General features: G+C 43.9%; 1 protein-coding gene across 1 annotated transcript in view; it reads right to left on the bottom strand.

Annotated features, from left to right (window-relative positions):
* The window catches only part of LOC125465764 (receptor-type tyrosine-protein phosphatase delta-like), a 472774-nt gene that overhangs the window by 116311 nt on the left and 329343 nt on the right, over window positions 1-27120 (bottom strand). The window contains exons 16-21 of the mRNA XM_048559575.2: window positions 18643-19230; window positions 17802-17899; window positions 9379-9638; window positions 8002-8092; window positions 6189-6404; window positions 3185-3345 (exon numbers count right to left, since the gene is read on the bottom strand). Of these exons, the coding sequence (XP_048415532.1) occupies window positions 3185-3345; window positions 6189-6404; window positions 8002-8092; window positions 9379-9638; window positions 17802-17899; window positions 18643-19230 (1414 nt within the window). The remainder of the gene's footprint in view (window positions 1-3184; window positions 3346-6188; window positions 6405-8001; window positions 8093-9378; window positions 9639-17801; window positions 17900-18642; window positions 19231-27120) is intronic.

Genomic DNA, 27120 nt, shown 5'->3' with positions numbered 1-27120 from the left:
TCAATACACCAATATAAACTTCAACAATACATACTCAGACAGACTGTAGAGTTGCTAACAACATCCTGTCACTTTATCAACCTAATTATCATTCAGGAGGGCGAGCAGGTTAAGTCCATATGATTGTGGGATGCTCTCAGTGGACGCCATGGAAAATAAGAGTCTGGAAAAGTATTGCTATAAGGTCAAGGCAACAAATGAGACATGATATTGAGGAGCAAGATGACAGAGTTAGAAATGGTATGTAGCAACTCCAAGAACCAGAAAAGCCAAATTAATACCAGGTGTTCAATGGCTGTGGACAGAGGATTAATTGCCTGATTATTCCCCCATTCTGTCAAGAGAACTCATATGGATAACTTTGGGATTACTCCTGCCCCCAGAAAGCATGATCAGATAAATAAAAAAAAACTGGTACTTCACGAAACAAAAACATTTTAATGTCGAAAAAGTGCTGCCAAGCTGTCCTGTTCTGTTAGTAAACCAAAGCTGACTGGTGTGAGGAGGCTGTTTATTGCCAGGTTTCACCAGGTGAGGCAGCAAGAAACAGGGAGGTCACTGAGAAGCAGGAAGCAATACCAGGAGACAGGACAGGAAAGAGGAACAATTAAGGAATGAAAGGTTTTGTGGTGGTGGGAGTAGAAAAAGGAACAGAGGTTGTTGACATGCTCAGTGAGCTGGCTTGTTTTTGCACATAACGTTGAATGAATACCAGTCAGTTCGGTCATCAAGTCAGAGCTATAGATCTTTGTCAAAACTTTAAAAGGAATAGAATTGCTGGCGAACAGAAGGCAGCGAGATACTTCGAAAATATTGTCATTATTCATTCTGAAAATTTTCCCACACCTAGCTCAGAATATGGGCAGTTCTGTCAAAATAAAGAGGTGCTGTTCCCTAAGGTAGCGTCGACTGAAGAAATGGTCTAATCTACGTTAGAAGGTTACCTTAAATATACTTAATAATGATTGCAGGCCTGTTGAGCAGAAGTGTTTCATGAGCAGTAACACAGCTAACCTCATACACAGAACTAGGTTCAGTAAAATGTAATGTGGGTTCATTACTGACAATTCTACAATTTTCAATTTTAAGTCACCATTACACAACAAACTGCAGTTATTAAGTCTGCTGCATAATCTTTAACTGCAGTCTGAAATTAAAATGTCCCAAAATGCAGAACAAGACTCCCAGACAGAATTAACTTCTGTGTTATAACTAATAAGTGCCTTGGATGAATTTCATTAAGATGTGTCAAACTGCTAACAGGATCCAATCACTTGGCAGTGTCTAATCAATACCATCATCCAAAATTACACACTCCTGTAGTAAGGGATCCATTCTCGCCTCAGTAGAGTCTTTAGTGCTTCCATAGCTGCTGCTTCAGGCCTCTCACAGTATTAAAGCAGTAATTACGACTAAAACAGTACAGTCTTGTCATGTCTTCCAGCCTTCTGAGGCTGGGGGCGTGGGACAGCATGGTGGCTCAGTGGTTAGCACCACTGCCTCACAGTGCCAGGGACCCCAGTTCAATTCTACCCTTGGGTGACTGTCTGTGTGCAGTTGGCACATTCTCTGTGCGTCTGTGTGGATGCTCCAGTTTCCTCCCACAGTTCAAAGATGTGCAGGCTAGGTGGATTAACCATGGGAAATGAAGGGTTACAGGGGATGGATGGGATATTCTTCAGAGGATCAGTGTGCATTTGCTGGACCAAATGGCCTGTTTCCACACTGTACAGATTCAATGAGGTGTGTGATCCACCAAATCAGCCCTCATGTACATCCCCACCATCACTGGCAGCTCCATGTTCAATCTTTTTCTCCAAGACCCTCTTGTGAGACCTACTTCTTTGACTCAACATTTTGTTACTTTAGTAGTGTCACCTTTTCTGACTCAGTCAACCTTATATTGTTGTAGTTAACTCCTGTGAAGGGGTTTGGGCATTTGACCACATTAAAGGTGATATGTAAATACCAACTGTTGATGGTGCCAGCCTAAGAGCTTTGTGGATAGTGGCACTATAACAACAAGTCCCCCGCTTAAATCCCAAATAGCAAGTGTACGTGTGTGTGTGTGTGTGTGTGTGTGTGTGTGTGTGTGTGTGTGTGTGTGTGTGTGTGTGTGTGTGTGTGTGTGTGTGTGTGTGTGTGTGTGTGTGTGTGTGTGAGAGTGTGACTGTGTGTGTGTGTGTGAGAGAGACAGAGAGAGAGAGAGAGAGTGTGTGTGTGTGTGAGTGTGTGAGTGTGAGTGTGAGTGTGTGAGTGTGTGTGTGTGTGTGTGTGTGTGTGTGTGTGAGAGTGTGTGTGTGACAGAGAGAGAGAGAGAGTGTGTGTGTGTGTGTGACTGTGTGTGTGTGTGTGTGAGAGACAGAGAGAGAGAGAGAGAGTGTGTGTGTGTGTGAGTGTGTGTGTGTGTGTGTGTGAGAGTGTGTGTGTGTGAGAGCGTGTGTGTGTGTGTGTGTGTGTGAGAGAGAGAGAGTGTGTGAGAGTGTGTGTGTGTGTGTGAGTGACTGTGTGTGAGTGTGAGTGAGTGTGAGTCAGTGTGTGTGAGAGCATGTGTGTGTGTGTGTGTAAGTGAGTGTGTGTGTCTGTGTGTGTGTGTGTATGACAGTGTGTGTGTGTGTGAGTGTGTGTGTGTGTGTGTGTGTGTGTGTGTGAAAAAGAGAGAGAGTGTGTGTGTGTGTGTGTGTGTGAGAGAGAGAGAGAGAGTGTGTGTGTGTGTGTGTGTGTGTGTGAGTGTGTGTGTGTGAGTGTGAGTGTGTGTGAGAGTGTGACTGTGTGTGAGTGTGTGCGTGAGCATGTGTGTATGTGTGTGTGTGTGAGTGAGAGTGTTGGTGTGTGTGTGTGTGTGTGTGTGTGTGTGTGTGTGTGAGTGTGAGTGTGTGTGAGTGTGAGTGTGTGAGAGTGTGTGTGTGTATGTGTGTGTGAGAGTGTGAGTGTGTGTGAGTGTGAGTGTGCGAGAGTGTGTGTGTATGTGTGTGTGAGAGTGTGTGTGAGTGTGAGTGTGAGTGTGAGTGAGTGTGTGTGTGTGTGTATACACATGTGTGTGTGGCAGAAGAAGAATCACTATGCAGCAATTTGGAACAATGGCGATAACCAAGGGGCTTGCATTATTCCACATGCAATTCTTGCAAACCATCACTACAACCTGCCAAGCTCACCATAATCCCATCAAGACTGAGTTGCTTACTTTTTGTACAGGAGGATAGCTATTACAATGCAGATGATGAAGACCACTGCCAACACTGGCCCGACCACCCAGATGAGACCCTCCTCTCCATCGATAATGGGCTGTGGGTCAGGATCAGCTGAAAGGATGGGGTCAGAGTATGGACTTGCTGCAAACATTTTCTGTAATGACAATTACGGAACATGGCAGTCAGAGAGTGCACGCACATATCCCCTCAGGAAGCAGTCAAAGATGTTCAAAGAAGTCAATATAAATCACAGCAGTGAGAAAAAGAACAGGATACCTCAGGAATAATTCCCAAATACTGACAGCATCTGAAGCTCTGAAATATTGAGTGTTGGCAACAGAAAAACATAAAATGACATGAGGTAATATAGTTGGTAATATTTTTGTATGATTGTTTTATATTCTCAAAGCAAATTCCTCTGTTACTGTAACAGCATTATCAGTATTAAAATACAAGCTTAGAGAGGGAAATTTGACAAAAGTGTGGTAAGTTCTGATATGATAACAACATTTTCTATCCAACATGTGAAACTGGTAGGGACAAACTTCTTTACCTCCTCACAGCAATCTGGTACAAAGAGAAATATTCCTATTATTCAAAGTGAGTTGCTTAAAAGTGAATTTTAGAAAAGTGAATCCACACAAGAGGGTTCTGAACATATTTATTCTACTGTGCCAGCAGAGCAAGGTGCAGATTCGCCATGAATATTTAGCCTGGAAGTAGGCACATTGAGGGATCTGGAGAAAAAGTAGTGAATCGAGATTCCAGAAAGGAGGATGCTATGGAAAAAGGCAGCACTGCACTGTATTGCTGGTGGACTAAAAGGCACAAAATAATTCATAGGTTGCTTGGCACCTAAGGCACAGTTGGATCCAATTAATCCAGGCTTGGTCAAAACTAAGATCAGACATAAGGGAGGGTTCCATAAATATCAGACAGGCACTAATAAATCCTACAGGGAGCTCAGGAGATACCTCTTCACTCAGACACTGGTAAGAATGTAAGAGTTGCTGCCAGCAGTAATTGAAATACGTAATATCAATGCATTTAAGGAGAAGCTGACTAACAATGAAGGATGATGGAATGGAAAGTTATGCCGATCAGGTAAGATGAAGATGGTGCTCTGCATGGAACATAAACAGGGCAGGTTTTTAAACTATTTCACAAGATGTGGGTTTCACTGGCTATGCGACATTTATTACCCTAGAGAAGGTGGTGCTGAGCTATGTTCTGGAACTGCTGGAGTCCATTGTGGGGGTAGGGTCAACTGTTACGTTCACTCCATATCTATATTGTTGGAGGTCTTCTATTGTCTTTTCTAATTCATGGGATATGCTCGTCACTGTCGAGGTCAGCATTTATTGGTTACCTCTAATTGCCCTGGAGGTGGTGAACTTCCTTCTTGCACTGCCATCGATTTGGTTTAGGAGCAGCCGCAATGTTGGAGGCAGTTCCAGCATTTTGACCAGGAAGAAATGGCAGGACAAATACAAGTCAGGATGGTGCCAGAGTTAGAGAGCGTCTTGAGGTGGTGATGTTCCCATGTAGCTGCTACTCTTGTCCTTCTAGGTGATGGGGTCCCTGACGTGGAAGGTGTGGAAATGATTTTGGGCAAAATGTTTTGTTACTGCATTTTGCAATTTATGTGACAGGTCGTCTTCTGGGTTAGACTAGAACTTATCCTCAAATGCTGGTACTGAGTTATCAGTCACCGGCCTGGATTGCATTTTATTTGGAATTCTAGAGCTAGAAATCTGTATAAAAATCCATCTGGTGAATATGTGTGAACAAGTTTGTGTCATAAACTCAATTATAAATGAAGAACAAACTAGCCAAGTATTTGCAATGGGAAACAATAGGTTTCGTTCACATAAGACAGCGAATTGGAGACAATTACTTCAAAGTCTAATGTTTACTATTCCAGCAATGGCACCAGTGTCATCATTTACCTGGTCCCTAAAGCTCTGCTAGTATCCCACTAAATTTCTCCACCCCTATCTTCCCTTTAACACACTCCTTAAAACATGCCTATTTGATCACCTGGTATGCATCTTCTGACATGGTTCACCCTCAATTTGTTTTCAATGACAGGATGTGGGCATCGCTGGCTAGGCCAGCATTTATTGTCCATCCCTAATTGTCCAAAGGGTAGTTAAGAATCAACGCTATGGGTCTGGAGTCAGATGTAGACCAGACCAGGTAGAGGTGGCAAGATAATAAAATGTGAGGCTGGATGAACACAGCAGGCCCAGCAGCATCTCAGGAGCACAAAAGCTGACGTTTCGGGCCTAGACCCTGATGAAGGGTCTAGGCCCGAAACGTCAGCTTTTGTGCTCCTGAGATGCTGCTGGGCCTGCTGTGTTCATCCAGCCTCACATTTTATTATCTTGGATTCTCCAGCATCTGCAGTTCCCATTATCACAGGTAAAGGCGGCAGTTTCCTTCCCTAAAGGACATCAGTGAACCAGAGAGGTTTTTCCAACAATTGACAATGGATTCATGGTTATCATCAGACCCTCAATTCCAGACACTGTACGGAATTCAAATTCTACCTGCAGCCATGGAAGGATTTGAACCCAAGTCCCTAGAATATTACCAGGTATCTGAATTCACAGCCCAATGATAGTATCACTCAGTTAATTTCTCCCTGTGCAATCCTGTACATATCTTATGATGTTAATGGCATTTTAAAAATGTATGTTATTGATACTGCATAGCATTGCCAGTAGCAGAGCAAAGTTCATTGTACTCTTCTCTAATAATGTTTCTTATCTCTTACAGATGTAAGAGATGATGAACATTGCAGAGCACCTAACACAGAGCTTTTGGGCCTTCAATAAACTTACACCCGGGGGAGAACTGCAGAGAAAGGAAAAAGAAGTTGGGAATGCAGGGGGGAGATTTAAGGTTGAGGTCTGAGGAAGTGGATGTCACTAATAAAGATAGGAGATGAGGTGAGATGTTTGCTACAAGTTATGTCAGAAGATGGTCACTCACCGCTTCTGGGATGTCCAGGACACCCAGGACGAAAAACACATATTTGTTACCCTCCTCAAGTGGCTTGTTTTCAAATCCGCCATAAAACCGCCGGTCTCCAAGAATGAACTCGCGTGGGAGAATGTCAAAACGAGCTGCTACATAGGGCTTGGAGTGTCCCAGTTCTCGTCGGGGACGGATGCTTCTGCGCCGGCGCAGGGTCAGATCGTGAAGTAGCTGCAATCGAGAAGTGGTAATTTATCTGGCCAGGCAGAATGGGATCTTGCAAATGAAACCAAAATAATGTACCAAAGTGTCGTGAGTATCCATCTGAAAGGTCTACAAGTGTGACTGCATGAAAGTCAGCGAGACACAACTCGAGTGTACAGGGTTCCCTCAAACTCTTTCTAGCCAAGCTCAGGAAACAGCGGAAATGAGAAAGATTATGGGCAAACATGAGTGTGCAGTGGTGGAGACCAATGCATAATTAGAAGTCAGTGTAATTGGCAGCAGTGGGGCCGCAACTGATGATTACCTACAGGACAGTGAATGGCAACAGAACAGACTGGACAGTCAGGAACGCAGGGACAGGCCAAACAGGGCAGTAGTCAGTGAATGGCAACGGGATAGATTAGACTGGACTGTCAGGGACAACGGGACAGACCAGTAAATAACGGTGAGTTAGGGCTGAAAGACCTGACCAGTTGAACAGCAGTAACTGAAGCCTGGGTAGGTTGAGTGAGGAGCAGGCAACAAAAAATTTATATATAAGAATTTGAATATTTGTTGTTTTCTGTTAGTAAATAAATCATCCAGTGTACCAATGTGGAACCAAATGTATCATCGAGGGCACGAGGGTGATACCAAATTTGTCACAAGTAGTTTTTCAGTTTTCAGATGGTGTGCCTGTCTCCTTTTGAGTAGAAGAGGTTTCTTTAGTTCTTTGTGGCATTCTTCAATGAGATTGAGGAGTTTTTAAAAATGAGATTGTATGCTCTTCTAAATGTGATTGTGTATTTTTCAATGAGATTATATATTTTTCTCTTTGAGTAAACCTATGCTTAAATTTTGTGATCTTTGGAAATATTTGAGACACCGGTGGAACATGGGACACAGGATTCACTTAAAGCACAATCCAATGCCTGTCTGAAAGGATTTGCCCCTTGCTCTTAAAGATTGAGTTTCTCTTTTATATGACCAGGTTTATCTGGGCAGCTCAACTGGATTAATTCCAGAGTCATGGCAGGGTGCAGAGAAACACGTTCCCATTGTTATGCAGCCTCATACACACAGCGATTTAAAGTTGTAATAAATGAAGTTCTGTTTCAATCTCTCAGCCGAATGGGTCCTGGCATTGATGGAAAAAGCCACGTGCTCCTGGCTCTCCCACCCAACCTCTCCTCAGTGAATAACTGCATCATGCCATTGTGATTTCAGGTCCAGAACCACTTAAGTTGCCACTTGTGATGTGTGCTGAGCTGGCTGGTGTTACAATAGGGTGTGAGACTTACCTTCAAATTTGCTGAGTCTGGGAGGAAAAAAAGAGGCCAGGGTTCATGGTTACTGAGCAATGTGAATGTGAGGATGAATGGACATTTAGAAGATGGGCGTGGTGATCTCCAAGAGTGAGCTGATAGACAATCTGTCTCTCTTCTCCCACACACACGTATACACACTTTGATGATACCAAGTTATGGGCACCTTTTGGATTTCAGGGATGGGGAGGGATCAGTGGGGTAGAGAAATTGTAGAGGGAGTACTTGCTGCGTGACCTCAGCACCACTAGCTATTGTAAACCAAGAAGTGACAAGGAAGGAAGAATTTGCCCACATACCTCTTCTAGATCCATTTCATCAGGGCTGCTCCAGGTATTAACAAACTTGCCACGAAACTTTTTCATTGGAACCACAATAACATAATAGGCTCTGAAACACAAAGCAAAAACATGCAACTCCTGACTCCACAAGGATGACGCAGGGAGGCAGCTGGCAATCAGATTTATTCTGTTGTGAAAGATATTCAAGCACTGCCAACCTGTGCCTCAGGAATGTGAGAGTCACACTCTCCCCATGCATTATGTACACAATGACTGGCTTGCCATCTGTCTGTATGTAACACCCTGGGGAAGGAGAAGCTTCATGCTTTTAGTTCGATAGCAGGAATGGCTAGGATTGCATAATGGCTCATTGATAAATGAAACATTAACTCGGTTTATCTCTCCACAGATGGTGGGTAATCCAACATGTTGTATTTTGTATTTTGTATTTTGGGTCTTCGATATTTTGCTTTCGTGTCAATGATAAGTGTACTGTGGTACCCGATGCTGAAGACCAGGAAGGTCCAGGTTGGAACTCAAAACCATGCTCAGTTAGTTGACATTCATTGAAATAGAAAACAAGTAAAGGAGCTGGATCAGTAAATAAGAGGCCCAGGTGAATGCTAAGTTCAGGTCTACTTGGTAGCGGGTGAAATTTAAATTCAATGAATAAAATCTGGAGTCAAAGGCGTGTATTGGCAATACTGACCATGAATCTACTGTCAATTGTCATTAAAACTCAACTGAGACCCTCCTGTCCTTTTGGGGGAGAATATCTGCCAACTTTACTCTGCTGGTCTATGTGTGACTCCAGACCAATAGCAATCTGGTCAGCTTTTACTTGTCCCCTGAAGTGCCGACCAAGCAACTCAGTTCAGGGGCCATCATGGCTAGGCAATTAAAGCCAATGATGCCCATATCCCATGAAAGAATAAAAGTGAAACACTGAGCCATGGGAATGTTCAGTTCCCACGTGCAATGTGGTAGTTAGCATGGTTGGGGGAATAGGATAGTGGGAGGACCAATGGCCTCCTAATTTTTATTATCCAGCAGCATCTACAGCTGTGAAAAGCACAATTACACATAATTTCACCAATCTGCACGGACATACTATTACACACCTCAATGAGGTGGGACTTGAATGAAGGCCTTCTGGACCAGAGATGGGGACATTACCACTATGCCACAACAGCCCTCAGAGTGCTCTTGTGTAGTTAGATGATGACAGGGTGCAACTAGGATGTGATGCGACCATACAGAGATAAACTGGCAGAGGGTTGGCACGATCTATTCAGGCTACAAACTATTTCGGTCAGCTTCTGCCAGCGAGTCCCACAATGCCAGCCCTCTGACAGTGATGTAGTTTGGACATTTTACATGCTGTGGTTTTCTTACATGACTGGCGTCACTGGCTCCACTTCGGGCATCCTGACCATCAGGGTCCCATCAGGTTCCACCTTCTTGATGAGGTAAGGTTTGCCACTGAGGATGGCAGGGGCAGTGCGAGCGGACACTGTTTGCTGCAGCCCACCCACCGTGTTGCCACGGTTTGTCAGCACAAAGGAGTAATCCTTGTCCGGTTCCAGGTTGGTGATCAGCTTCTTGGTTGCTCGCCCATCCACCTCAACAACAGACTGACCATTTTCATATTGGATCTGCACGCAAACACAGACAAGCAACAAGGTGTAGAAATAAAAAAATCAACAGCTGACGTGGTGATACTTTAGAATCAAAATATCAGGCAGGGAGACTGCGTGGAACTGAATGCACCCAAATCAGAGTATCTTGGCAAAGGAACCAAACTGTGAGAATTAGTTAGAGTTGTACAACACAGAAGAAGCCCTTTTGCCCATTGACTCTGCACCAAACTACCTACACTAACCCCAACTGATTAATCCAGGAAAGCACAATACCATCATGAACACCATTGCACACAGTGTCTGACAATGGCAACACCTCCTACTGCCCGTCCCTGTTAGTATTCCCGCAGCTAAGCTATGGCCGACAAGCATTGGAGACACAGAGTGAAGTGATTGCAGCTTTTCAGTGGCACTCAGGCTAACTGCATCCATTATTCGAGCTGTTATCACCCAACCCAGAACAATCAAAGACCTGAAAGTGAGAAACGTGGGCATGAAATTAGAATTGAGCCTGGGACCAGTTGGACCTGAAACAGAGATCTGCGGGATTAAACCACGGAATCACTTGGAAATGATCTCAGATCCACACGCTTTACTCCTTCGCCCAGCATTTTTGACACTGATCAAGTCGGCTTGAGAACAGAAAGAATGACTTGCATTTATATAGTGCTTTTCACGACTACTGGACACTTCAGCATTCTTCATAGATATTGAACATTTGCTGAAGGATATCTGCCGACTTTCTTCTGCTGGTCTATGTGTGACTCCAGACCAATAGCAATCTGGTCAGCTTTCACCTGTCCCCTGAAATGGCTGACCAAGCAATTCAGTTCAGGGACCATCATGGCTAGGCAATTAAAGTCAATGATGCCCATATCCCATGAAAGAATAAAAGTGAAACACTGAGCCATGGGAATGTTCAGTACCCACGTGCAATGTGGTAGTTAGCATGGTTGGGGGATAGGATAGTGGGAGGACCAATGGCCTCCTAATTTTTATTATCCAGCAGCATTTACAGCTGTGAAAAGCACAATTACACATAATTCCACCAATCTGCAAGGACATACTATTACACACCTCAATGAAGTGGGACTTGAATGAAGGCCTTCTGGCCCAGAGGTAGGCACATTACCACTGTGCTATAACAGCACTCAGAGTACACTTATGCAGTTAGAAGATGACAGGATGAAACTGTTGGAAAGTGACAAACACAACTGTCAATTTGTGCTCAGCAAACTACCACAAATAGTTAGAAGATAATTACCAAATAATTTGCTTTCTGTGTTGTTGATTGACAGTTAAATATTGCTCGAGACACAGGGAATAGGTTGTCTGCTATTCTTTGAAACAGTATAAGGGTATCTTTTACATCCACCCCATGGCAGTGCAACACTCCCTTGGTACTGCACTGGAATGTCAGCCTCGATTTCTGTCCTGAAGCCCGAAGTCGGATTTAAACCTGGAACCTTGTGATTCAGGAGTGAGTAAGCCACCAGTTGAGCCGCAGCTAGCATGGCTAACCTGCAAAAAGCCCTACAACTGATCAGATTGTATGAACTGCAGATGCTGGAGAATCTGAGATAACAAGGTGTAGAGCTGGATGAACACAGCGGGACAAACAGCATCAGAGGAGCAGGAAGGCTGACGTTTCATGCCTAGGCCCTTCTTTAGAAATGGGGGAGGAGAAGGGGATTCTGAAATAAATAGGGAGAAAGGGGGAGGCGGATAGAAGATGGATAGAGGAGAAGATAGGTGGAGAGGAGACAGACAGGTCAAAGAGGTGGAGATAGAGCCAGTAAAGGTGAGTGCAGGTGCGGAGGTAGGGAGGAGATAGGTCTGTCCAAGGAAGATGAACAGGTCCAGGGGGCGACATGAAGTTAGTAGGTAGGAGATGGGGGTGAGGCTTGAGGTGGGAGGAGGGGATAGGTGGGAGGAAGGACAGGTTACGGAGGCGGAGACGAGCTGGGCTGGTAATGGGATGCAGTCGGGGGAAGGGAGATTTTGAAGCTTGTGAAATCCACTTTGATACCATTGGGCTGCAGGATTCCGAAATGGAATATGATTTGCTGTTCCTGCAACCTTCAGGTGGCATCATTGTGGCACTGCAGGAGGCCCAGGATGGACATGTCATCAGAGGAGTGGGAGGGGGAGTCGAAATGGTTCATGACTGGGAGGTGCAGTTGTTTGTTGCGAACCGAGCGGAGGTGTTCTGCAAAGTGGTCCCCAAGCCTCCACTTGGTTTCCCCGATGTAGAGGAGGTCACAACGGGAACAGTGGATGCAGTATACCACATTGGCGGATGTGCAGGTGAATATCTGTTTGATGTGGAAAGTCATCTTGAGGCCTGGGATGGGGGTGAGGGGGGAGGTGTGGGGGCAGGTGTAGCACTTCCTGCGGCTGCAGGGGAAAGTGCCGGGTGTGGTGGGGTTGGAGGGGAGTGTGGAGCGGATAAGGGAGTCATGGAGAGAGTGGTCCCTCTGGAAGGCAGATAAGGGTGGGGAGGGAAAAATGTCTTTGGTGGTGGGGTCGGATTGCAGATGGCGGAAGTGTTGGAGGATGATGCGTTGGATCTGGAGGTTGGTGGGGTGGTACGTGAGGACAAGGAGGATTCTGTTTTGGTTGTTATTGTGGGGAGGGTGTGTGAGGGGTGAGTTGCGGGAAATGCGGGAGAGACGGTCAAGGGCATTCTTGACCACTGAGGGGGAAAGTTGCGGTCCTTGAAAAACGAGGACATCTGAGATGTACAGGAGTGGAATGCCTCATCCTGGGAGCAAATGCGACAGAGGTGAAGGAATTGCGAAAAGGGGATGGAATCTTTGCAGGAAAGTGGGTGGGAGGTAGCTGTGGGAGTTGGTGGGCTTGAAATGGATATTGGTTTCTAGGTGGTTGCCTGAGACGGAGACAGAGAGGTCCAGGAAGGTGAGGGATGTGTTGGGGTGGGGTAGGAGGTGTTGGTGAAGTGGACGAACTGTTCGAGCTCCTCATGGGAGCATGAGGCGGCGCCGATTCAGTCATCAATGTAGCGGAGGAAGAGGTGTGGCTTAGGGCCAGTGTAGGTACAGAAGAGGGATGGTTCCACGTAACCTACAAAGAGGCAGGCATAGCTGATAACTTCTAAAAAGAAATGCAGACTTTCAGTTAACAAGTGAAAAGATGGCACCACAAGACATTTACCATATCAAAAGACTAGAACACTGAAAGTTCAAGATAGTAAGAACTGCAGATAAATTCACAAGCTTCAAAATCTCCTCTCCCCCACCGCATCCCAAAACCAGCCTAGCTCGTCCTCACCTCCCTAACCTGTCCTTCATCCCACCTGTCCCCTCCTCCCACCTCAAGCCCCACCCCATCTCCGACCGACTAACCTCACTCCGCCTCCTTGACCTGTCTGTCTTCCCTGGACTGATCTCCTCCCTACCTCCCCATTACACTCACCTTTACTGGCTCCATCCCCACCATTTTGACCAGTCTTTCTCCTCTCCACGTATCTTCTCCTCTATCCATCTTCTATCCGCCTCCCCCACTCTCCCTATTTATTTCAGAACCCTCTTCCCCACACAATTTCTGAAGAAGGGCCTAGACCCAAAGCGTCAGCCTTCCTGCTCCTCTGATGCTGCTTGGCCTGCTGTGTTCATCCAGCTCTACACCCTACCATTCATGAGTAAGTTATGAAATTTGTAGTCAGTTGATAAACATCCAAGAAGCTGAGGGGTCTTGACAGTAGAAAGGAATGGATAACAGCAAATTACTGCAGATATTGGAATCTGTACTGAGACCAAAAGGTGCAGGAAATCACAGTGAGTCAGGCAGCAACCAATCAAGCTCTTGATGAAGAGTCAACTAGACTCAAAACGCTAGCTTGTTCTCGCTCACGCAGCCTGAGCTGCTGTGATTTCCAGCATCTTTAGGTTTTAGAAAGCAAGGATATTTCCGGGCATGGGAGTATCCAGAACTTAGGAGTCACTGTTTAAAAAGAAGGGGAATTGCTCACTGGAAACTTGGAGGCAGGGCAGAATTCTTTTTCTTAGAGAGGGCTGAAAGTCTTTCGAAACAAAAACAGAAAGTGATGGATAAGCTCAGGGGGTCTGCTCCGCTGATGCTGCCAGACCTGCTGAGTTTATCCAGCAATTCCTGCTTTAGCTTCTAATTTCCAGCATCTGCAGTTCATTTGGTTTTTATTTTCAAAGTCTTTGGAACTCTGTTCCTGACAAAGCAATGGCAGGGAAGTCCTTGGACATTTTTTAAGGCAGACACGTATAGATTCTTGCCATGCAGCCGGAGGAATGAAAAGGCGATGAAGATAGGCAGGAATGTGAATTAGAGGCTACAATCAGATTAACCACAATCTTCTTAAATGGAAGAGCAGCCTCCAGGCATGGAAAGGCCTTCTCCTGCTCATTATTCATAAAATAATTCCAAAAACATACATATCATCATAAGGAAGTACAATGATCGTGCTGTACAATAGTTTTGACTTCGCTTAAGAAACAACAATTTGGACAAGTGTCAGCTGAGGATTTAGAATCATAGAATCCCTCCTGTATGGAAGCCGGCCCTTCAACCATCAAGCTCACAGCGATCCTAGGAACAGTATCCCCAACAGACTACCAGCACCACCACCATCATCCCCCACCACCCTGCCTCCACTCCCCATCCCTGTAAGCCTACATTTCCCACGGCTAATCCACTAGCACATCACCGGACACTACGGGCAATTTAGCATGGCCAATCCACCCAACCTGCACATCTCTGGACTGTGGGAGGAAATCGGAGCACCCGGAGGAAACCCACGCGGGCATGGACAGAACGTGCAAACTCTGCACAGACAGTTGCCCGAAGGTGGAATCTCACCGAGTCTCTGGAACTGCGAGGCAGCAGTGCTCACCACTGAGCCACTGTGCCAACTTGAGCAAATAATTTAAGCTGACTCCTTAGTGGAACACTGTCAGGAAAGCTGCCCTCAGTTAAAGCATTAAACAGGGTCCCTTTTGCTTATTGCAGTGGATGTTTGAGATTCTGTAGCTGCATACTTGACAAAAACCTATTGGCCTCAGCTACTAAAACTGTAACTAAAGCTGTCAGAATTTCGAAGTAATGCACTGTATGCATATTATTTCAAGATATTTCTGAGAGACATGTTACTATAGAAATGCAAGTCTTTCTTTCCCAACTTGATTACTTTCTTTTCACAATTTTGTCTTACTGTTATCCAGGGAAACATCGTGTCTTTTTGGTATTCTGTTATTTGCACAAACTGACAATAAACCAATGTTAAAAACCACCTCCACTGACCGAGTGATGCATTCACTGCACAGCTAAGCCACACAGGCCAGAAAAGAAACTCAACCATACAAATACTATCGTATAAGGACAGGCTGGGAATTCTGTGGGGACTAATTTACCTTCTGACTTCCGAAGCTGTTCGTCATCAGGAGTGCGAAGACATATTCTCAGTTACCAGGATGAATGCAATTCCAAAATACTCGAGAAGCTCCACAACTCATCTGCACTCCATGCACCATATTAAACATTCACTCCCTTCACCTCCAACACACAGTTGCAGCAGCATGTAGCATCTACAAGATGCATTGCAGCAACTCACCAAGTTTCCTTAGACAACACCTTTCAAGCTGCTAGCTTCTACCAATGAGAAGGCCAAGGGCAGCATAGATATGCTGCCATTTTCAAGTTCTACTCCAAGACACACACATATCCTGACTTGGAAATATATCAGCCATTCCTTCACTGTGGCTGGGTCAAAATTTTGGAATTTCCTTCCTAATACAACGGCAGATACACCCACGACACATGTAGTGTTGTGGCTCAAGAACACAGCTTATCACCAGGCATGGGAAACAATGCTGGTTTTGCCAGTGACGTTCACATCCCATAAATGAAGTAAAAGTAAAACTGCCTTAACTTTAATATTCCTGTGCTGCATTAGCTGGTCCCTGTCAAGGCGGAAATTTAAGCTATGGCGAAAGAAACTAATCAACTAAAATCCCTAATTATGCACAATAACCAGCAATCCCAGATGGAAAATAGAACACCATACTTGGAGGAGGGCAGGTTTGGACTTGGTGGGAAAGCCCTATGGGTGAATAACTTAATTTCTGGGCTCCCACAAGGAATAGGAATGGATTGGACTGTAGAGAATAGAGATGCCTGCGGAGTTTAGCTGGACCCTTGTTTGAGTTAGAGCCTTCATTGAGGTAGGTGGTGTCATGATCATGTGTTTGAATTGTTTCATTGTCACTTTTTCATGGCATGGCTCAAAAATATTTCCCTGAAGCCCGCATTTAGATGACGACAACTATTTGGAAACAGGCTGGGGAGCAGATCCCAGGCACAGTACAATTTTGAGATGTTTGTGCAACTGCGAGTCGGGACAAAACAAGTGCAGGTTTAACCAGCATCACTGAAGCAGACGGCAACTTCACAGGTTTGTAATAATCTCTGACTGTGATGTTTCTCATTTACAGCGTTAATGGAATATTACTTACGTTGCCCTTGATGTTTGACCGAGTCTGCTGATATCCCTCCCACTGTCTCCACAGACTGTTGTCTACCAGGACATCTATTTTCTGACATGCAGAGTCACTTTCTATTGCTTTCTGGTGGTTATCTTATTTCATGGCTAATTACTCAAACTAGTTTGGTGCCACTTGGTTTCTGCTCTACTCTCAAGGTATATGCTCCCATCCTAGGATATTTTATACAAGCCAATTTTTCTCTCTTCTCCTTACAGTTTAAGTTTCCTGCTTGGAGATGGTCAGAGAACAGGCATCAGCTGCCCACCAGCACTTCTCCTGGGTGACAGTTGTTTACATATGAGTGGTGAGTACTGGCAGCTAACTGAATGTGGGGTATAGTTGATGCCAATCCCTTGATGATTGAGATCAAGAACTCACCATCGGGGAACTGAATATGATCTTCAATGCCAGCACTGCATTCATCCCACAACACTGCCCCCAGTTCAGCAATTATATGCCAGCAATTATAGCTGCATCCCTCAATTAGTTCCTCCATTTCATCAAAAGTGAACACACTCTCTCTTTCACCTCTACTTAAACTTAGGTCAGAACAATTTTTTCCTGAATTCTGACAATTTTTCTATACAAACTAAGTGCTTGAGTTGCAGTCTCAGTTAGAAATAGGAGTGGATATTTCCAGAAATGGAACACAGGAATAGGAAATGGAACAGAGGGAGAGGAATAAGCTTTTGTAGACATTCATAGCTTAAATCATGACTGGATCTGTCTTTTTGAAAATGTCCCCTAATTCACCTCAGTATAACTGCTGTAAGTATTCACATTAAAATTAAGCACGTAGCTTATAGTTTGGCGCTATGAGGAAATTTTACTAATTAATCTAGGGACTGTGTGAATCTGGGCCTGCGCAACGATTAACTAGCAGCAGTTAATAGAACCATACCTTCACTAAACATCAGAGTTACAGCCTTTGGAACTGTACTAACAGTCAGGGTGGGGCTTAAACAAACGCAATTCAGTAAGATTCTGCTTTATCTCAGTTTCTGGTAACATTTTCCAATATCCTATTAACCTATCACATTGACATATCTCTCTTAATTTTTTTTTGTGGATGCTAGGTGCACCAATCACTGCTATTCATAATACAACTCACATCAGTTTAATGTCGACCTGTCACACTCAGCGGATTATTTAATCCACTTATCTCAGCTTTGCAATGGGATGCTAACTGAGATGGCACTTGGTTCTGCTGCAACTCTGTTTCTTGGATAACGGTAAAGAAAGGGAATGTCATTAGGAGGCAGAGTTATCGAAACCTCCACACAGCAGGTGAAAAGGCATCAACAAAATAGAATTACGTCATCTAGCTTACTCAAAGGAGCAGCCAGTTCCCAATAGAACATTCAGACACAGGTCTTCTGTTTAATTAGTGGGATGTGGGCATTGCTGGCTGGCCAACACTTATTGCAGATCCCTAGTTGCCCTTGAGAAGGTAGCAGTAAGCTGCCTTCTTGAACTGCTGCAGTCCACAATGCCCTCAGGGAGGGAATTCCAGGGAAACTGGGAGGGGTGGTGGTGGGTCTCGCAACTCTGCAATACCATGTGTCCACAAGTGATCCTTGACCAAGGTAATTATTGTGATGGTTTTAATGTGTACGAAGTTGATGATTTACAGACACAAACTTACCTTATATGGAATTGGAGAGTTGTAATGTTCTGGGATCTCCCAACTAAGTAGCACTGAGGTCTTCATTACAAGCTTTACTCGGAAATTTTTAGGGAAAACTGCTGGAAAAGAGGAAAAATTAAAAGAAAACTGTCCTACAACAATGTAAACAAACACTGGTATTCTGTAACAATGGCCGTAAACATAGTGGACTGTGAACACATCAGTACTGAAATAGGGCACTTAAAGGAATTTCTCAGTCTCTCACAAAATTTGGTCCTTATTTGTACACGTTCAATTTAATATTCCATTTATTTCACGGTGCCTAATTTCATGACACTTCACGTAAACTACAGAGGACCACCGTATACCCACCGTAGGTTCCGATTTTGGGATCACCAATAGTTTCCTGCCCCAACCAACACTGCCCTACTGGATCTGCTCTGCTGGTCAATGCTTTATCTGGTAAGTTGGGCACTGAGGAAACATCAGATGTCCACATGACCACCAAGTCTCCTTGGCCAGTGGCCTATTCATCTTCTAGAGTATCTGGGCTAACTGCTTCTTGCCACAAGTCAGAAGTATATAACAGCAGTCATTCCTACCTGTGTGTTTATGTTTGTAGCATGGAGCGAAGAGCCCACTGAGGATCACCTCTACTGGGTATGACCTGCTGTTCCCAAGCGATGACCTTACCTGCATGAGCAATGAAGCATTCTGAAGCTACCAACAGCTTGTTCTCAGCAGACCTGACACATTTTACCTTGGGACTGGATGCGGTTGACTGCAAGTAGAAGAGAGTGTACCAAACCAAAACAGCCCCACCGCCACCCGGGATGACAAGGCAATAGATAACCCCTACCTTGATCCAATGGCATCGTCCGATACTGAACAGCGGGACTGTAAGGGCCAGGGCCTTTACTGGTTTGTGCCCTGATCTTAATGTCATAACTGGTGTCCGGTTTAAGGTTGTTCAATGTGAGGCTAGTCTGGGAGGAGTTGGTGGATACTTCAGTTGGGTTGTTCTGAGCACCTGCTTGTTTACAGGACACAGTGTATGTTGTGATGATGCCATTCCTTTCTGCTAAGGCAGGGGGCAGCCAGCCAATCTGAACTGAGGAGGTGGTGACGTTCACCAAGTCAAGAATTTGCGGGTAACCTCGGGGCACATCTTCAGGTAGAGTCAGCTGCGTGACTGCCTCTTCCCCGATGCCAGCACTGTTCCGGGCTGCCAGCCTGAATACATACGTGGCACCTTTGTGCATGCTGTGGGCCACATACTGGTACTCGCGGTCTGAGAACTCCAACGTCGATAGAGGCAGGACATCTGTTCGCCCAAACTGCAGCTGATACCCTAGGAGCTGACCGAATGTTGCTGAGGGAGGCTGCCACTGTACCACGACTGTGTTCTCCTGAGTCAGGCGGGCTGACAAAATGGGCTTATCAGGAACTGTAACAGAGAACATGTGAAATGTCAGTAAGCAATGTACCCAGATTAATAAAGCAATTGACATTTCTCTTCTATAAAGAAGAATGAAATTTTGGACAAATACATGACCCTTATTGAACACTATTCTGTTGACTTGACGACAATGGTTTAGTTTGGGGTTCTGTGAGAGATGGAACCTATACTGCTATGTAAGTAAAACAGTATCAAGGCGAAAGGACACATCAAAACTCTATGGCCTTGAGACTCGCTGCTTCACCAAAATGTTTCTTTCCTCAATTTACATGAAGAATCTGGTATTAGCATCCTCATCTGAGAAGGTTAAACATCTTCACCAAATTAGAAGAGTCCTTGACTTGTGACCAACCAAAATGACAAAATTTTAATGTGGAAGGCAGTGAACTCATTGACAGCCTTCGGCAGGCGCATGAAGGTTGAAGCCATGGTGCTGGAAGAAGCATACAAACCTCCAAAAAACTCATCTGCTGATCCTTCAAAGCTCTGTCATCCTGTACGTAGAAGAGTCTTTGAGGATGCATTGGACTTATTGTCCATCTTAGAACCCACTAATCCAGAGAAGATCAAGTCATCCTTGATTCCGAAGAGCTGCTCAAGAAGAAGCTGTGTATACACCATGGAGAAGAGAAAAACAAATCGGAATGGCACTGGGAAATTCCACAGTCCTAGACCAAGGAAGAGGTGGGAAGGAGGGAAAAAGAAGGATCAGAGAGTCTGGGAAAGTAAGAGACAGATGCCTACACAAAGAGAGGAGGCAGTAAAAAGGGAGACCGGGGAAGAGGCACACAAAGCAGGAAGACACATAACAGGTCACGGGAGAAGATAATTTCAGACAAAGAGGAATGAGTGTGTGAAAGCCATTGGTAACATTTTCAATGGGTGGATTTTTGCTTTTACCCAATATCTTCATATTGCATGCAATGAAATGCATGGAGGTATTTTTAAAAAAAGCCCACAGTGACAGCCATCAGACCTGGTATTGTCAGTGTTAATGACTGAGAACAAAGGAGATACCTTCTAATTTCTTGGGAAAAGTTGACTACCTTTCACGTTCTGGGACTAATGGCCAGAATAGGTTACCTAAGGAGATTTAATAATTTTTAAAAAGAATCAGAACTATTGTATGTCCAATAGGAAAAGTTTGCAAGACTGTTGTAAAACAGCAGGGAAGTGGTACTAACTGGAATGATCATTCTAATAGCTGGCAGAGGTTCATCACCAGCTTCTCTAATTAATGAAGGACAATAAATGCTGGCTGAGTCGGGAGTGCCTATATCCTAAGAATGGATTAATGGTTTTCACTAGGTTTAACTCATTAAGTCTGCTGAAAAGGGGTAATGGCTTTGGTATTGAGAGGATGGATTGGAGTTCCCAAATCACTTTGGGATGCTGCTCCTCTCATTATCCAGTGGTTTGTGCTGGGAAGGGTTGTGTTGAGGCAGTTTGCAGTTGATGCTGGCGTCCATCCCTATCAAATAGCCTGCCAACATTTGCTGGTTAGGATCAGACCTGAACACTGACTATTTGAGTGTTCTTCAATGGCCACCCTGGCATCAGACTCCCATAAACCCTTGCCTTCAAAACCTCATTCTCAGGAGAGGCGAGCAAAACAACTTTTCTTTTAAAGAAGAGTTTTTGCCTATAGCTGGTGGTGGAAACTAGTCGACTGCAGATTGATAGGCTGTTCTACACTCTCGTCAGTTTCCAATCCAATCTTTAAACAAATGGGTTTCATAATGGGCAGTTGGTCTTTTGGCACTAGTTTCCCACCTTTGAAGAAAGTTAACAGCTACCACCACGAGGATGGAGGAGGTCTGTCACTGCGATCTCACAGGTTTCACTGCAATATCTATTTCCAGTTAAGCAAATTGAGTTCTGAGCTAATGACAGCTGGCAGACTGCTGTCCTGATTAATGATGCAGTTCTGTATGCAAATGAACAGCAAGGGTTTCTCATTCAATTTAATGCAGCAGTAGGCACAATTTGCCTGCCATAGTTCTCGCAGCTCCCTGCATTTCACTTTCCTTAATCACAATGAACTGGCCAAACAGAGATTTATCAAAGTGGCAAAAGCAAAATTAAGTTGCCAGTGGGTGAGAGTCATTAGGCTGAGAAGCAAATGGTTTTCTCCAGCTTTGTAATTTAAAGCCCTTCCTGATCAATTTAACCCATAGGAGAACAGTGAGCTGGAACTTAGCTTTAGTCCAGCACTCTGTTGCTGTGACAACTCAACAAAGAGAACACTTGGCTCAGTTGTAGTTGGGACTATGCACTAGAAACACTTCCACAGGGGCTGTGTTCCTCTTCCTGAATCAAAGTATGTCACAGTGAATGCCCATGGCTCACAATTCTGAGCACTCCCTTGGAGAGGAGGAGTGTACCAATGAAAGAAAGTACGTAGGGACTGGGAGACTCCAAGTCTGGGTGTTTCAAAACAAAATCTGGAGACTGAAGAGAAAGAGAGGCACTGGGGAAGACAAGATATTCCTAAGTTTTCTACTCATGCAACGAATAAATCAAAGAATACATTCTGAATACCAGCCCTACTGGATGTGCTGCCCAGGAGGTCCCTAATCTGCATACTGTTACTGAATATTTTTGTGATTTAACCCTTTGAGAATCTACGCTTCAATCGGTTAAGGTGTACCCAGTTGATTCTGTAAATGGCAGAAATGAATGAATGGGGTGAAGGAAATACTTCAAAGAGAATCTCACCTGCAAATATAGAAAATATTCTTGACAGTGGCTTGTGATGAGTAAGTTTTCCATTGATATTGTTATTGCAATTATTATTGAAGTTTACTACCTTGTAGTTTAAGGCAACAGACAACAGGAAGCTACTGAATAGATTCCACACTGTAACTCAATCCCTGGTATGATCCCTTATTTCGCATATTAACCATCTCAACCCATAAATAAGATTCATATCTGCACATTATTCACTCTCACATGTTCATTTTTCTACTCATAAAACATTCAAGTATCTCATTTTAATCCAGCATACAACTACCTCCTCCACAACTACTATTTTATGTCTAAACCATCTGAGCTCCAAAAGTTGATCACAGCCTGCCACTAAATCCCGTTTTTCTATTGTGTGATCCACAAATCAAGCAAATCCCTCAACTGAATTGTAACTTGTAATGTGTCATGGGTTTTTCACTCTTTAAAGAAACTAATTTAATCCCCTGACTAGATTCCAGCTCCCAGGTATCCATTACTGTCTGTGCAAATCATCTGTTCCCTAGCACTGTAATGCCTTCTAGATAGCCATAATTCTGTTTATTTCATCCCAAGTGAAAAATGCATCAAGTAAAATAAAATATTCGATGCAAAACAAAAGGTGCTGGCTTAGGGAGCCTTTGCACTGGATCTCAGCTGCAGCCTGCAGACAGCACTCAAAGGATGTTTGGAACAACGGAATACATTCATTGTTTATATTGCTGAAGCTTGTATGTGGGCATCATCCAGAACCATGCAGAACAAGTCTTAATAAAGCAGCATGCCCCTGTGCGAATTAAATGGTGCCAGGATCAGTCAGCTATTGGGACTGAATCCAGCAACACAGCTGACAGACATCATTCTTCCGCCAAGGCAATCTCCGATCTTCAAACTGTTCTGTCATAGAATTTCCCATTTCTGTCTGAAATCAATTAACTGCACCAAGGAACATTGTTACAGTTGTCATTTTATTTAAACACACAGAAAAGTCAGCTTAAACCAACATTGATCTCTCAAGGTGCTATTCTGTCCAGACCTGGCCTTGCGTTGCAAATGCTGCAGTTGTCTGAACACCAGTTCTTTTCTGAATTCAACCACGAGCTCTGACTAATGTGTTGGCCTTTCTTCTCGTAACTACTATGATCTGGTCTTCTGTCCTGGAGGCTTTTACCTGTTCTTTGTCTCTGTGGGGCCTCAACGACTTTACCACTTGCTGGTTCCTTGAGTTACATCAGAACAGTTGACACTCAATTAAACTTGACCCTCTGTCAGGCTAATTTTGGTTTGATTTATTACTGTCACATAGACCGAGGTACAGTGAAAAGTGCATAACAGGCAGATCAAACTATACAAGTGCATCAGGATAACCGAAGAGTGCGGGGTACAGTGTTACAGCTGCGGAGGGGTGCAGAGAGAGAATAACATTAACATTAAAAAGGTCCGTCAAAAGTCTGGTAAACAGCAGGGAAGAAGCTGTTCTTGAATCTGTTTGTATGTGTAGACAAACCTTCATGTCTTCTGCCCATTGGAAGAGGGTGTAAGAGAGTATAACTAGAGTGGCAGGGGGCTTTGATGATGCTGGTTGATTTCCAAATGCACTGTGCACTATAGATGAAGTCAATGGATGGGAGACCGGTTTGGATGATGGACTGGGCTGTATTCACAACTCTCTATAGTTTCTTTCAGTCATGGAAAGACAAGTTGTCAGACCACGCTGTGGTACATCCAGATAGGATGCGTTCTATGGCGCATCTATAAAAATTTGTAATTACCGAATTCTGGTCTGCTATTTTATGACTGTCCACCTTTATGCGCAAAGTCAAAATAGTCTGAAGGTGTTGACTTATTTTGTTGTTTCTCCCACTCCACACTACAAACTCAGAGGGAATTGAGGTCTAATGAAGTGTTCCTCTCCCAAACTGAATTGAGATCAGCTTTTGAATTAGCAGCCATATTCAACAACTTTCTGCTCTGTACAGCCTGCTTCCATTCTTAACAGAGAGGTTTTGATTATTCTTCAACTTGAAAACTGCAGAAGTTCACTGCACCAGAGGACATTTGACTGCACAGACTGAAGAAATCAGTCTGTGACATTCAGGGAACATGCAGTAAATAATCACAAGAGCTCTGAAACATTAAGATCCTTGGCTTAGCTGCAGCTCCAATCTGTCCCTGTCACAACCATTTGCTGGCAAAGCACCAATAAGCCAACAGCCGGCCAGTGTCTGACTACAGTCATTACCTGAATGCGTTTACCATTTCCGAACCACAATGTGCTAGTCAGCAACACTCCCACAAGAGCGTAGCCCAGGAGGCAGATCTAAATCAACACTGTCCAGATGCAATGTGGGCTATAGCTCCAGGCAGACAATATGCCGGCAAGATATTAGCTCGGGCCAATTTCAATCTCATTACTGTGAACAAATCAATGACAAGGTCAATGACTTTTATCATGATTGTGTGCAACGGTGCTTCATTCATCCAGATATTTTATTAGGATAGAGGAGGAAAAGGTAATAGGTTAGAAAATAATCAAGAAAATAGAGCTTTGTTGTTGTTTATGTTCCTATTGTTTTTGTTACCTAATGTTCTCATGACGTCTTTAAATCGATTGACTTGGAAGGTAAATGTGCCCACTGACTGGAGGAAGCAAGGGTATGAACTGACTGCTGGGGAGGGGCGTGGGCACTGATTTGGGCAGGGAAGGGTGGTCACTAATTGGAGGGTGGGGCAGCAAAGGTGCCCACCAACTTGTGGGGTAAAGGTGCCCATTGACTCCTCAATGTTCTCACTGCAGGCCACATTGGTGCAATTTACAGCAGGCGGTCAGAAGGAAGGGAAAACCATAGTTTCTGTGCCAGTTGATTTTAAGCAATTCTTAAGACAGGTCAAGTGCAACGCCTGCCATTGTTCAATAGCACCCTGAAATCTCGCACAAGTAGAGGAAAAGAAAACCAGGTGAGGTTCCTGTGGGTGCCTTACAGTGCCTCCAATGCACCTACAAGCAGCAGCTGCTTCAGGAAGGACAGAAGCAAAAGGAAAATGTGGAATGAATAGATCACACCAAATGAGCTGTGTAAAAGTTAAATGCAGAAGGTTCTGCTTACCAAAGGGGAAAAAAAAAATGCTCCTCAGTACAAATTAAGACTTACAATTAAGTTCAAATGTTTTATTGGAGGATTGAGCGAAGTGACAGCATCAGCTGTGCAAACTGACACTATGGGTCATTGCGATTAAATCACTGTTAGTATTGAGCATTTGTTACGGAACAGCAAATTACTCAAGATGAATGGGGCCTAGGACTAGAATGTTTCTTTCTCAGCAGTTTCTTGGTCCCCCTGCACAGTGATAAGCTTAGTTTAAGGTAAATTCGTTTGTTTGTTCAAATAATATAAGGACTTCTAGATATACATGTGTGTGCACTTGAGAAGAGCATTTTCCATATGCATACTAGCAATTTACGTGCAAGCCAGTTGAACTTCCGCACAGTCACACTTGGGGAATCAAGGTAAAATATATTCATTTTTTGGCAAAAATAGGGTTGAAGGGTAGGGAATAACTGTTTGCGAATTTAATTAGCAGCCAATTGAAAGTTGTACTTGCTGTCCTAACTTTTGTCTTTTCTTTATTAATTCACCTCAGCATTAATGATCAGAACAGCTAAAGTCAGCCTGTTGGGCTTTAATTAGCCACTCTTGCCAGTTGTGGCATGCAGAATTACCACGGTGCATGGATCAGAGGTATAACTGCAGTGCACGGATTAAACAGTGACAGTTTCTGTTACACACACTGTCACTGAAATGAATAATGGAAAATGTTGACAGGAAATACTCACAGATGCAAACATATATATGATATTTGAATTAGGCCTTTTATTGACAGTCACCTATCTGCATTGTAACTTCACAGCATTTAGCATCATAAATTACCTTCTCCCTTTAGTTTCCATATAGTATTCTCTTTATTTCCCACGCACCACACCACTTGTATCCTGCTCAAATCACAATATAAAACTGCCAGCTAAAATGTGGAACTGCCATCAGTAACGAGAGATCAGAATCTATGCTGCTTTACTGCCAGGTGTCACAACACTTCATTGTCCAAGTTGTTTTAAATTCTTATCTTTGACTGTACCAGTGTTCCACTATATTGTGGCTGGTGTGAAGGAGGTGCTGGAGTGCATACTCTAGCAGCTCTGTTTCTGTACATGAAAAGAGTATGGTCCTGTGATCCTAAGAACACTTAGTGCATGCATTCTCTCAATTCCACTCTCAGCCACTTAGCGAGAGGTATGGAACTTCCTGTGTACCTCCAATGAAACAATTGACAGGAAATATAATCTCTTACAACTTCTCCCATCAAGTGAAAGACACAAAAACTTAAACACATGTACCAACAGGTTCGAGAACAGCTTCTTCCTTACAGTTATTAGACTTCTGAGTGGACCTCTCAAATTTCAAATCTGATGTTGATCTTGCTTTATGTGCACGTTCTCTGCTGCCGTAGCTTTTTATTTCTTGCTGCTCAATCACCCCATCATCTTTGTGTCTTTGTATGGTATGATCTGCCTGCACTGCATGCAAAACAAAATTTTTCACTGTACTCAGGTACACGTGACAATAATAAATCAAATCAAAATCAAAATGTTCACACAGTAACACCAGAGCTTCATTTTCACTCAAGTTACCCTTTCTTGGTGGTCATGAAACCATGCCCATCCCCTAATATTCCATGTGCCCATTCCATTACGTCCAACCACTTGGTTTTCCTTTTCTTGGTCTGCTCTCAGTTTTCCAAGCAAATCCCAACAGTGTTCCACATGATCCCTGGGTAAGTTACTGACGGTCCGTCTTCTTTCTCGTTCTTCCCAGTCACACATTGGTCCCTCTGGTGGTACTGCCCACAGTCCAAAATAGGTTGGAGTGTATAAGTGCATTTTAAAGCAGACCGTATGCTAGAATGACAATAATAACAGTTGCCCAGTCAATATTTTGGATGAAGATTTCCAAGCTTTGCTCCAACACTTTCTTATTGGGCCTGCTCAATCTCACCTGCTACTTTGTACTTCCCTGAGATGACTATTTAGCGACCTTCTCAGAGCAGTGAAATCTACGTATGAATGTGTCAAACTCTGCAGGAAATGTGTAGCTTTTT

The sequence above is a fragment of the Stegostoma tigrinum genome, chromosome 30, assembly GCF_030684315.1.
Source record: "Stegostoma tigrinum isolate sSteTig4 chromosome 30, sSteTig4.hap1, whole genome shotgun sequence".
Taxonomy (NCBI): domain Eukaryota; kingdom Metazoa; phylum Chordata; class Chondrichthyes; order Orectolobiformes; family Stegostomatidae; genus Stegostoma; species Stegostoma tigrinum.
Note: the sequence above shows the minus strand (reverse complement) of the source record. Positions and strands in the feature narration are given on the sequence as shown.